The 13745-nt window shown below is 34.7% G+C and overlaps 2 protein-coding genes across 2 annotated transcripts; one reads left to right on the top strand and one right to left on the bottom strand.

Moving 5' to 3' along the window:
- Nucleotides 1-1704: 1704 nt before the first annotated feature.
- Nucleotides 1705-3764, bottom strand: LOC108206612 (PRA1 family protein E). Its single transcript, XM_017376967.2, has one exon. It carries the CDS (start codon nucleotides 3579-3581, stop codon nucleotides 3009-3011), a length of 573 nt encoding a protein of 190 aa, XP_017232456.1. The 5' UTR covers nucleotides 3582-3764; the 3' UTR covers nucleotides 1705-3008.
- A 2436-nt stretch (nucleotides 3765-6200) lies between these two features.
- LOC108205859 (uncharacterized) lies at nucleotides 6201-13223 on the top strand. The gene is made up of 13 exons (XM_017375960.2): nucleotides 6201-6360; nucleotides 6463-6525; nucleotides 6614-6784; nucleotides 7042-7173; nucleotides 7791-7930; nucleotides 8754-8840; nucleotides 10233-10355; nucleotides 10516-10668; nucleotides 10962-11030; nucleotides 11677-11778; nucleotides 12260-12430; nucleotides 12507-12586; nucleotides 12911-13223. Exons 1-13 carry the CDS (start codon nucleotides 6330-6332, stop codon nucleotides 12975-12977), a joined length of 1389 nt encoding a protein of 462 aa, XP_017231449.1. The 5' UTR covers nucleotides 6201-6329; the 3' UTR covers nucleotides 12978-13223.
- The last annotated feature ends 522 nt before the right edge of the window (nucleotides 13224-13745 follow it).

The raw sequence follows: 13745 nt of genomic DNA, 5'->3' as shown, positions 1-13745 counted from the left end.
TTTTTTGGGGAGGGGGGGCAAATTACACGGAGAGGGTTCTTATATAATTTGCATGGTGCCTATGTATTTTTTATGTTGACTGCTGATCTGGTCCATACGAATGTTGGTAGTTAGTACCATACGTCTAGTGTGTTGCATGAGAAAAATTTTAGAATGAGGTTATTTTCCGCTGAACGATACTCCCCTGGATAAAAAATTTAGAGTTCAGCTGTCCAGCATTTTTCTCCACTGAACATATGCTACTAATACATGTACATGATGAACCCAGGACCCTTCTTATGTTACAGTGAGTTGTACCAGTAGATGTATACACTTGGTTGAAATTGAAAGGAGATCAATAAGTAATGTAAGCTGGATAATAAAACTCTTGATGTTTAGTTTTTGACAATGGACTGTTAGAGAACAGGTAGAAGCTGTCCCCATTAATTTTACCTGAATATAGGGCCGGATGCACAATCTTTGACAAAATAAAAAATTAAAAAGTACAAATAGCACGGGTGGCACATAACATTGCATTGCACCTATTGGAAATTTCATATGAAATTTCTTGCATCATAATATATCATATCAAATCAAACAAGATCATAGCAACAATATACAGCAGTCAGTAGTTTGAAATGCATCTGCAGACTATAGCATTGCCACAGCGAGCCTGCAGCCCTAAAAGCATACAAAACAAACGAATAACCTAAGAAAACTGACTCAGCGGGGTGCAAATAGAATTCACACAGATGATCAATGATACAGAATGCTGAGAGGCGAGACTGCACAAGTACCACTTACACCAAAGGCCCTATACATTGTCCAAGTGACCAATGATAACCATATAATGAGACTGCACATATATCACTTACACCATAGACCTGATGCGTTGTCTTGGTGTTTTGGCAAGTGAATGTCTTAGCATGTAACTTTCGTGTCATATTGAATAGTATCAGCGCAAGGCATGTCCAATACACGTGGATGGTCTCCGTTACAAAACACGAAACTATCAAAAATTATCAACGCGATTACAATAGCAAGCGTTTTGAAACTAGTATAATGGCTTTACACCTGAGCATAACTTTCAAGACTTCTATTAATTATTTAGAAGGTGAGACAAAACCAAGATTTCCTAATCAAAATAAATGAAATGTCCAGCCCTGTAACTACACCACAACTTATGGATTACACTACAACATAACTTAGGTATTACACTGCTCAAATAACATACAAATTTCTGAAACTACATGGATATAATAGAAAGAATAGCTTGAGATCGACCTTAGGTAAATAGCCTGAGCCCTGAGGTTCTAAGGATTTTATTACACACATTAGATGGCATTTATGTAATATAGAGCCTAACCAGTAACCCCTATATTCATCATAATACCCCTGATATTACATTTCCATTCCTTTTAACCTTAGGTCGTTTCCTGAGGTTCACCCTCAAGCCCTATCTATAATCATCACGTATATGTTAATTTGTACCATACATAATCACCTAAACTACTACAAGATGGAAAGAACGATATGTTATTTTATCTCTCGTCCATGATTTGGTGAGATCCACACAAGGTTTAAGGATCAAGCCTCAACAGACATTTTAAGGCAAGTTTCAACTTTTAAGTGACTAATGCTTATCCTTGGTTTAGCCACAACAATGAGGCGGTAATGAGAGTATCTTGTACCTGAACCGGTGGCTCACTTTTTCTAAGTAATGGGGAAGAGGACCGAAACATGCCACTGAAAGACTCTACTGAGACAAAGATGGGCTGTCAAGAACGTAGAGGAGGTAGGATGGGCAGTTGGTCAGATCCAGCATGGATCGTACATGGACGGTAGTGAAGTTAAAAGTTCCTCCTTGAACATGATTAACTTAAATAGTTTAATGACAAGCAACAGCCATAAAACGTTACAGAGATAAAGAAACAAGATCAAGCATGGTACAGCGATTGTGAGATTTATAAGCATGCAACAACAACAAATGTCACCTAATTTTACAAGCAATAATAAAGCCAATACCCTTCTACAACCCTCCTATTCCAATCTCCCATATATATGATAAAGATGCAAAGAATATTGATTTCGGAGATACTGCACAATTTTGTGACCAATATATGTGTTGTGGTTCGCATTCATTATTATGTCATCTTAATTGCACAAAGAAATGAACCAAAACATTTCAAATGCATGTACTTATCAATTTATGTATCTAGCAATAGTGAATAAATCATCCATAAAAGAAATTATATCATTTAGCTACTTAACTTAGATTCCCTTGCAAAATAATGTTGTAATTACAATTTTGAAGATAAAGCCGTGCTATAAGGTGTCAGTAACATCCGAGTATGACAACGTACATGGAAATAAGCTAAATATACAATGAAAGATACTGAAACTAGAACATGACGATCATGCCCGCCACTGACACAGGAAATGTGATAAACCCTTCGAAGCCAACAAAATAAGCAGGCTTACTTTGCGGCAGTAACTTACCTCTTCAGAAAAAGACGTACAGGAACAGGCAAATATCTAATATCGTAAAAATGTCAAAACGGATATCCTAACCATCCACTTATCCAATGCTGGAGAACAAATTCAAGAGACACGCCTAACCAACTACAGCATGACAACTAAAACCTCAACAATTCCGAGCTGAGCAAACCAGTAGCAGCTAAAGGCGGCCTTTTGCAGATAATACCAACCATAAAATGACCTCAGCCTTAGCTTGTGACTCACTCTCTTACTACTACTAGTGACTAGTGCACCAATAGAACCGAAAAAGAGTCTCGGAACTAACTCAAAGAAACCCTGAGTTTATCAATTGATCCAAGTTACACAAACCAGCAGCAACCTAAAGCACCATTTTCCAGATAATATCCATCATAATCGAAAATGACTTTAAACACAGATCGCAACTCACCCCATTGACCAGCACAGCAAAAAGAGCAACGCCTAAAAGGTACTGAAATAAACTAACTTAAACAAGCCCTAACTTCTGCCATTAGACGACAATTGGTAACAAATCAACGAATAGGGTAAGTCGAAGGCAATCCTTCCCCACTAACAACCGAAACCAATCCGCCTTGAGCAGCCTCTTCTTGACTCAAAAACAAATCATCAGTACCCCTAAACACCCCATGTAAACCAACAACCACCACCCCAACACACAAACTAACCAAAACATTAGTCCCAACATCAGTGAACACCAAAGCAACAACAGTAACCAAACTCAACCCAGCAAGCACAACCCGATCGTCTAAGCTCCGACCCATCAACATAATCGAATCGTCTCTAAGGAAAAACAGAAACAACCAAGCCACAAACACAACCAAGAAGACAATCATGGAAAGAGGGTGATAGATGAGGCTTAAGAACAGTATAATTAGCATTACCAGAGTGTAATTGACTCGAAAGTAGTTGACATTTCGTCTGAGTCCGTTCATTGCTTCGGTGTAGTTGTGGGGGAGAGTTAGGGCTGATGGGTCAAAAAACTGGCGCCAGGGGCGGCGCGTGGAGATCATGGAGTGGGCGCGTGAGATGAGATTAGGGTGGGTGGTGGGGATGGAGGTGTAAGCGGTGGTGGGGTTCGACGACATTGAGAGGATCTGGGGGATGATGGTGCAGGAGGGTTTGTGTGTGTGTGTGTGTGTGTGTGTTTTACAGTGATGATGATACGATTATTGTTATTCAATTAATAGCGGCGAAATTTTAATGACAGCATTGAAGTCGGTGGTTTCTTTTAACCGTGAAAAGAGTACTTGAATGGGCATTTAAACGCAGCAGTTTGAAAATGGGTTATAACACTGGATAAAATCACAGGGGTATACTGGATTCATGGTATTGTTCAAAATTGACTAAAACATAGAAGTATTCCATTATGATTTTAAATTATGCTATAAAATCTGGTGGTATTCAGTTAAGATTTTAAATTATATTTTAAAATCTGATGGTATTCAATTGTGATTGTTTAAAATCCAATAAAATCCGATGGTATTCAAATGCTGATGGATTTTTTTTGAATTTCATAAAATAATGGATTTTTGGGACATTTCTCACTGTATTTTAAGTTTTTGGAAATCCCATCAAAATTTATGAAAGCATCTCCAATAGCCTCTTCATAAAAGCTCCTAAATTGAAATTTGAAGAGAATTGTAATTTTGCTTGCTCCAATAGGCTCCTAGTCACTCTTAAATTCTTCAAATTTCTCTTCTCTCTCCTCACTTTTAGGAGCTACTAGTCACTCTTAATTATTATTTTATAACAAATTTGTAAGCAAACCTTCTCTTTCCATCCCCTTTCCTTTGTACCTTTATGCACATGACTTACTTTTAATAATATAAACAAAATAAGGGGTGAATATAAGGAGTGTTGTTGGAGTTGAACACACATTAAGAGCAAATCCAAGAGAAGCCTTATATCATGTCCTAAGTTAAAATTTAGGGTATTTGATAAAAAAAAAAGTTGCTCCAACAATGTCCTAGTGATGCCCTATATCACTAGGACAACCCCTTCGAGCCCTATTTTTGAGGCTCTCTCTCCTTGCCCTATCCCATATTTTATAATAAATTCCTACCAACACTCTATTTCTCTCTCTACTTTATATTATGTTTTAATGATGAAAGTGAACTTTTAATAATAAAATATTAAACATATAGTGAAAATAAGGCACATTGTTGGAGTTGAAGTTGGTAGAATATGTCCTAAACTACTAGGACATAATTTTTTATATTATATTTAGGGCTCCAACTAGGACACTGTTGGACTTACTCTAACTCACTAAGTGTCAATATTTTATATTATATTTAGGAGTGAGTTAAGAGACTATTGGAGATGCTCTGAGATTTTGAAGTATTGTGCTTAAATCTTAAAGAATCCACAGCTCCATTAAAGATTTTTGAGGGAGCTTCCACCGGTTTTACCGGTGGAAAGCCCCAATTTCTTTTTTCCGTTTCTTATTTGAAATCTAGTTTTCCTTTCAATAAGTTCCCAATTTATTTGAGTTTTGTTAGTCTATCCTTCTCGTGAGAGTTGATTTTTGTTTGTTTTGGTGTGTTTTGATGTTTTCAATAACCGAGGTTATAGATCGGCATGATTTTTATGGGTTTGATTCAGGTTTGAAGGTTATTATGGAATCGCATTTATGGTCGATTGTTCAGAACAGTTAAGTGAAAGCCAATCGGGTGAAAACCAATTAGGTGAAAATGAGTACATATATTCAAATCATCTTCAAATCGCTTAGTTGCCTCTCCAATAAGGAAGGACTCAACAGCGACATAATTCAGCGTCCGTCCAATTTCGATTATGCTTGTAGATGCCGTATGGCTTTTGATTAATGATTTGATTCTTTTTATCAAAAAAAAAAAGAATCCATATCAATTCTACGACATTTCATTGAAAATCCGCACAAAATCAAAATCACATATAATTCATTAAAATTCATAGATGAAAAATAATCCATTAAAATCCCAATCGAATATACCCCTCTTGGATTTGTAAAATATTATTTTTAGTAAAATTATTTATATTAATTAGAATATATTTTGAGAAGTAGTATAATATTTTTTTCATAAATAAAATATATTATTTTAATATAGTAATAAAAGATGGAATATTTTAAAGATCGGTTAAATATAATCAATATAAAATAAAATGGTTGGTCATCTTTTTTCCAAGGTGACCTTTTAAAACATCGTCAAAAATATAAACCTTTAGTTATATTATCCATTTGTCATCTATGTGTCATTTAGGTGTCATGTTTAGAAGATATGTAAAATCTGAAACATTCCGATCATTCATCTATTAGCAAAAAAAAAGATAATTATATTTAATGAACTATATTTGTTGAATTAATGTACCTTATATGTATAATTTTACCCAGTCACAATGATACACAACCCCTTGAACCACATTCAATATAATTCAATGGAATTTCAAAATAAATTTATCGGTTTTTGAAATCTAATAAAAATCTATCACATTTGAATGCCATCAGATTTTAATGAATTTTAACCAATTACAAATGAACATCTTCAAACTTCTTATACATAACTTAAAATCTTGATCAAAAATTACCAAATTTTATAATATAATTTCGAATCTCAATTAAATATACCCAAATTCTGATATATTTTTTAAAATCCGGGCAAAGGCTGCACTCCTCCTGTACAGATTACAGGGAGACAGCAGTCGTCTATTTTCGTATACCCCGTTTTGAGTCTTTTGACTAGTACCCAAAAAAAAGGGAAAAAAAAATCTTTATTATACACAAAGCTATACTAGCAAGAAGTAAGAAGCAGTTTCTAGGGTTTTCAGGGTTTAAGGCAGCACAGCAGCAGAATTGAATCATGTCTCTCGATGCTTCTCAAGCACTCGAAGGTACTTCTCCTTTATGAATTAATCACAAACAAACATTTATATCTCTAATTATTTGCAGCTTACTCTGTTTTTTTTTTTTTTTTTTGATTTGATTGATTTTAGTTAGAGAAAAAGTTCACCAGTTTCTCAATGCTGCTACTACCGGGAATATCGATGTCCTCAAGAGTGAGTTTGTATTAATTAATTATTATTATTTGTTTTGTAAAACAATTTTTTGGGTATAATTGTTGATTTGGTTGTTGGGATTTGATAGAGATAGCTGCACAATTGGATGATGGAAAGGGGATGGCGCAAACCGTGGCGGAAGTTAAAGATGCCAATAAGAGGGGAGCTCTTCACTTTGCTGCGAGAGAGGGAAAGACGGAGATGTGCAAGTTTTTAATAGAAGATTTGAAGCTGGATATCAACGTAAAAGATGAAGATGGTATATTACTTGTGATTATGTTGTGTAGTTTGTTATGTATACATATATATGTGCATACGCCGGATGAGTTTTTGTGTCAGTTGTTTAGCTGTTTATTTCAGAGCTGTCAATACTGATCTTAATTTCATATTGGGCATTGTTAGCACTTAGCACTTCATTGACATTGGTCTCATAACTTTGCCGGATGACTTTGGAGTTGCTATCTGTTTATCTCTGTTCTATTTTCTTATAAACTAAAATCTGAACATGTTCTGCAGGTGATACTCCTCTTCACCACGCTGCTCGGCAAGGACATACTGCCACAGCCAAATACCTAATTGAGCATGGCGCTGATGTCGCAGCTTCTAGTGAATTGGGTGCCACAGCGCTACATCATTCAGCCGGAATAGGTGTATATAATATTTTGGTTTAAAAGTTTCTTATCTTTCTTCTCAGTCCAAGAGAGAACTAGAAATTATCACTGCCATCAAAATATAGATCACACACACACATTGTTGAATCTTTATTATCTTTGCATATAGATATTTTGCATTTCATTTGATGATATGGTAGCCAGAGTTTGTTGATCGTTAGGGCTAGTTGATTGCAAATCAAATTGAATAACCCAAGTTAAAGGTGGCAGGCACCCTCTGATTTTCATCACTTTTGTTTACATCACAATGTGAATTAGTTATTGGAGCTTAATTATGCTGTAGATATCTATTATTACTATATAATCTTTGTGTTAAGCGGTGTTTGTCTCTGTTATTGTAATATGATCAGCTGGATCCTTGTTAACCAGTAATAGCTGACCCTATCGCAAGAGCGGAACTCTACTAGCTGAGCTATGAGCCAAGTCACATACTATTAATCTAAAAATGGAACTTGATAAATACATTTGGGAAACGACCCCAAATGTAGCATTTCTAGTGATGTAATACCTCAATTACCACAACTGCCTCTAGCCTCTTCCATCCCATTTCAGTTTTGTTCACATTTAGTAAAATTCATTATTGCTTTCTTGTAGGAGATATTGAGTTACTGAAGTTCTTACTATCCAGAGGTGCCGATGTTAATTCCCAAAGTGATTCTGGTAGTCCTCTATTATGGGCTGCTGGTCACGCTCAGCAAGATGCTGTAAAAGCTTTGCTGGAAAATCATGCTGATGTATGTAAGCTTGCAAATTTGCAGTTTTTTGGTTTGTCTAATTTCTTCAAGTTTATTTATATTTGCCAACATATGATGCTTTCAAGCAGTGGACTGGGAGTCACGAGCAGCCTCTTCTTTTTACTGCACCAATTTTTTCTAGGTCAATTTAATGAATGGTTAAAAAAATTCTAGATCACATAAAAGTAATTGTGAGTTTGCTCGTCTTACGAAGGCCATTCATGATTCAACTGTGATGTTTCATTATATTGGGAGAGGCTTAAATTATTAATTTTTGCTCATTTTGCGGATCTTCCTCATCTTATGTTTTTGTCTCACTGTTAGTGATCAACTTGTGCCCATTTATTTCATATATTTTTTCCAATAGTGCATCCTTTGCTTTGAACCCTAACAAAAGCTACAGCGGTGGAATTGTAAAATGCTTAATATTCTCGAACTTTAAAAGCATTAAAGTTGCCAATTTTTGTATTATTTGTATATTATATGTTTTGTGACTATGTTTTTTAAGGAGATGGAACCAGCACATGTATGTATCTTGTTTTGCCTGCGTTGGTCCATGAATTTGAATTTTTTAGACATAGGGAATGTCACGCCGATTTAGCTCATGAATATGGATGAAAGTGTAATATTTTTGAAATTAATTTCAAAACATGTACATTTTCGTGATAAGTATTTATATATTTCCACTATATGATTTAATGTCTTTTAACATCGTTTCTCAGTGAGATAACAAAGGCATCTATTCCTCTTTTAAATGAATTGTTTTTTTGTGGGATACCTTTTGCTGTCATAAAATATCTTTCTTTTTTTTTTTTGGTTGCAGCCAAATGCTGAAACTGATGACAACATTACTCCTCTGTTCTCCGCTGTTGCAGCAGGCTCATTGGCATGCTTAGAAATATTGATTCAGGTCACTTTCTAACTTCATTAGTCTTCAGTCATGTATTGTTCCGTTCATTGTCCTTAGAATATAACTTTATAGGTGCTTGGTCATGTATTGTTACTGGACTTGAACAGATTCTATTAACAGAGTGCAAATCTTTCCCTGGTGGTTTAAATATTTCATCTTACTTTGTTGACGTGTCATATTCACCTTCTAAAGAGATGATTTGCTGAACACGAAAGGAAAATTATTTATAAAGGTTTTTGTTGTCTGTGTAAATATTGTTTTTTGTAATATATGTAAAGCTAAGACAGAATTTAGATACTTTTTTACACTCAGTTCCCTAGACAATTGATTGACATCTCTTGGATTCTTTTTCAAGAGCAATTTCTTGATGAAACATCACGCAGCTGTATTTATAAACATCCTCCTCCTTTTTGGTCAATGTACTCCCTCCGTCCCACTCATTTCTATACAGTTTTTTTGCATAGCTAGGCACGCGTTGTAAGGCTTCTGTACAGTATAGTTTTATAACTAATTTTTAAATTTTTTTGTTTCTGAATAAAAAATTAGACATTAAAGTTTTTTCCGCAGAAAATTTTTATTTGAATTTTTTTTATTTACTATATTTTACAAGAGCCTTAAAATGCGTGTCAAGCCCTCTTTCCCAAGTGTATACTTCTCACCAGGACAGAGGGAGTAGTATACTATATGCTTAAAGCCGTAACGTGTGTTATGTGTTTATCGTATTGTTACAATTTGATGGGCCAAAATTTAGCATATAATGATTTAAGTTCTCTAACCCTAAGCCAATTAGCACTGTTTTATGTTAAAATTATGAAAAATTTATATTGGTTAGTAATGATATTATTAAAATTAGTTTCTTATATGTTAATATTATTTTAAATGGCTAAGAAATATGATCCTCATTATAGGATTGAACAATGAAGAGAATCCTGATTGGAATAGATCATATCTGCTATCCACAGCCAAATTAATGGATAAGATCAGTCTTACGCTTATGATATATTGAAATATTGGATAGTATTACAAATTAATTGGTAGTTGATGTCTTAATAGAAAGAATTAATTATATGCAGCCTTCCCAGTCCTAACTATAACCCACTACTCTATTTGATGGAAGCGACTCCTTATACAATGCTGCCAGTCTGCTACCATATTATGGAAGTTTAAAGATCTGTAATAGTCTTCTTTTTGTAGTGTATAAATGCAACTTATTATAAATTTTATCAAGGTTAATTCTAGATAACTTTGATCTGCGTAATTGTCTTCATCATAGGAACTTGTCTTATATAACACTTAAAAAATAGTGAGCAGTGGACAGAGATATTATTAAGCATAACCTGAATCAATTGGTCAAAGAAATGTCCTGGCTAAATTTGCATCTCCTTTGTACAGGCAGGTGCTCGTGTAGATGTTAGTGCTGGTGGAGCAACTCCTTTGCACATTGCAGCTGATAATGGCAGCGCTGATATCATTAATTGCTTATTAAAAGCTGGTGCTGATCCTAATGCTGTTGAGGTGATGCTTTCAGAACATTTGTTGTATTTTATATAGATTTCTTATATGTTTTTATTGCTTTTGTTATTTTACTTCTCATAATTTGAAATATAGGCATTGTCTACTTCATTGCATGCACGTTCATAACTTCATGTTGATTTTGCCTTTTTTTGCTTTTCAGGATGGCCTAAAACCAATACAGGTTGCAGCTGCAGCAGGTAATAAGTCAGCCGTTTCAGTTCTTCTACCCTTAACATCTAAAATCCAAAATGTTCCATCATGGAGTGTGGAGGGGCTCATTCAGTACATGCAAAGTGAGGCTGCAACAGAACAGGTAACCTGGATTTTCCTTCAATCGGGTATTACTTTAGCAACTTCTCTAGATGCTTATAGGATGCAGCAGGCTATGTATATACTGAACTAGATAGTCAAGTGTATCATGTAAGCAACTAAACTTTTTTTTTTTGGAGAAATTATCTCGAAAACAAACTGAAGCATATATTGTCGTCTGATATGTCCGACTTCTATAGTAGGGGCCAGTGAATTTACCAATACTCCAATTGTTATCTTGTCTTTGCAAGTCCAGAATTTATTTTTTTATTTTAATTCTCTACTTTGTGCATTCAGTTAAAATCCACCAATATTGCTGATACGTCAGGAGGGGATACAACAGGCTCGAAAAAAAGCGTGGTTGAGGTACCTTCTCACCAGAATTAGTTTTTCACCTTCTGTCATACATCATATTTTTTCCTTATCAATATGGTAATCACTGTGTTCACTTGTAACGTGTCCATGCTTCATAGAGTAGAATTTCCAGTAACTAAAAAGTATTTGCTATTGCTCTGGCAGCATGCGTCAATGTTAGTACAGAAAAACAACTCATTTGTATGTTGTCTTTCAGTAGTAGACTACTTTTCCAATTTATCATGTATAGTCGTGGTACCATGACTTGCTCGCAATAAAAAGGCCAACATTGATTGAGCATTTGAGCTTGGCCTGATAGACTGGATATATATGCATGGATCATTGGTAATCACCATAAATGTTTTTGCTTAAGCTTCGGATCCCGTTTGATGTATATATTACCTGTAGCTGCATTAAAGGTGTTTATATTAGTATGTAAATGTTGTAACCATGAAAGATAATTGACGCAGACAAGTTTCTCACAAGTTAATTTCCATTTGGACAAGACAATAATTTGGAATTACAATTCAGTTAGGGTTGTGATGCTATTTGTTTAGGTCTACTCGTTAACATAAACTTGACCAAAAGTAACAAATTCGTTTTGTCATGGAACTGCATCATAGTTGTGCATGGTGTTAAATTTATGATAATGCATCAGGTAACACCCGAGGCAAAGAAGAAAGCTGCAGAAGCAAAATCTAGAGCTGATGATGCTTTCAGACGAAAGGATTATTCAGCGGCTGTTGATGCTTATACACAGGTATGCACGCTGTTATTGCGGAATAGGTCTTCACAAATGAGAAAAAAGTCTATGACATAATATAGCATCTTATGATTGTCTGCAAGATGAACTGAACACGTAACGGTTTTGGTGCATTCATATCAATCACAATTATTACTAGTTGTATGAATAAGTAATTACCTTGTTTATATGTTTATAGCAAATCTTCATATAATCTGTTTTTTTTGGGAGCTGCAGCTTTGACCGAGGATCTTCTGATCCCGATAAATTGGAGGAGCAAATACTAACCAAAAGTTCTTGAGGCGAAGAAATAAGTTGATTAAATTGAACAAGAACAACACAAAACAACTTGTTTACCACCCATTGACTTCTTGGTCTCACTTCATAGTGTAGAATTTTTAATACCTGCTGTTATGTAGTCCTCAGAAAGATAAACGCTTATCAATATTCTTTTGTTTCTTTTCCTAAGCTAGTAGCTAAAGTTCTCCTTCTCTTATAGGCAATTGATTTCGATCACACAGATGCCACTTTACATTCTAATAGAAGTTTGTGCTGGTTACGTCTGGGACAAGCCGAGCATGCCTTAGCCGATGCAAAAATCTGCAGAGCACTGAGGCCAGATTGGGCAAAAGCTTGTTATCGGGAAGGGGCAGCTTATCGTTTAATACAGGCATGTTATATACTTGGAATGTCTACTTCGTCAACTTGTAATTGATACTGAGATGTATTACCATTGTCCACTGCAGAAATTTGAGGAAGCAGCCAATGCTTTTTATGAAGGCGTGCAGCTTGACCCTGAAAATAAGGAACTTGTACATTCTTTCAGGTTCCAATTGGAGTCTTTTGCCTATTTAGTTTTATATTTTACCAACTCGCATCACTGTTGCATGTCAATACCAGAACCAATTAATGGAAGTCTTGCCTGTTCGATTTCATAATTATCTGGCTCATTTTGCTCCAGCATGTATAGCACATCTTAATGTTGCTGGGGCTTTTATATTCGTGTTGCAATGCTAGGAAGATGTTGCATCTTAGTCTATGGATGGTCTGAAAGTAATTAACAAAGATAGCAACTTAAAGGCATTAATTTTATTAGGAAAAAGCTGGTTCTTTATCAAATTGTTTCACTACCTCTTTCTGTCTTTTTCAGGGAAGCTGTTGAGGCTGGAAGAAAATTTCATAGTGAAAAACAGCAAGAGTTGTCAGGAAAACAATAAAAGCTGCTGAAATACTACATATGTTTGCACATCTGTATGTTGTTTGGTAAATTACCATTCTAAACCTTTTCTTGGTGACGAGGGAGAAAAAAAAGGTAAAGGACATGTGAAGTTGGCAGTTGGGTATTGTTACAATTTGTAACTTAGTGTCATTAATTTGTTCCAGTTTTTTGTAGCTGAGTATTTTTGTATTAAATCAACTGTCCTTACTTTTTTCATTTTGATTTATCATGGCAATTTTGTTTTTGTTTTTGTGCGTTGATATGAAATAATATGAGCTACAGCCTATAGTAATGTTATAGTTTGGCGGTTTGATTTGGATTTAATCTAAATAGGAATTGTTATTTCTCGGTTTAATTCTATTGTTATTTCCAAACTGGTCGAAATGGACCATTTTAATATATTTAATAAATATATATATACGTGAAAAAGTTATATTTTGTGCTATGCCTCTTTCAATCCGATACAAAAGGATTTCATGATTCTAATCTGATCTTACATGGGATTGCAGATCCCAAATTTGTCTGTGAAAAGCAGATCTAATTGTATTAGGAGTCTTTGATTGGGGTATTCTGGATTTTGTTTTATTTCAAATTCATACTTTGTGTTTGGTTTTTAAAAAAAATAATTGAAATTCTTATATAGACATCCAAAATATGAGTTTGTGATACGGAAAGAATAGGTGGGTATGGGTATATGAACATAATTTCTCAGATTTTTAATTTTAGAACTAAATATACAGTAAATGTTTAATTCAAAATTAAATTA

This window comes from Daucus carota, chromosome 2 (assembly GCF_001625215.2).
Source record: "Daucus carota subsp. sativus chromosome 2, DH1 v3.0, whole genome shotgun sequence".
Taxonomy (NCBI): Eukaryota; Viridiplantae; Streptophyta; class Magnoliopsida; order Apiales; family Apiaceae; genus Daucus; species Daucus carota.
This window is presented reverse-complemented; position numbering and strand designations above follow the sequence as displayed.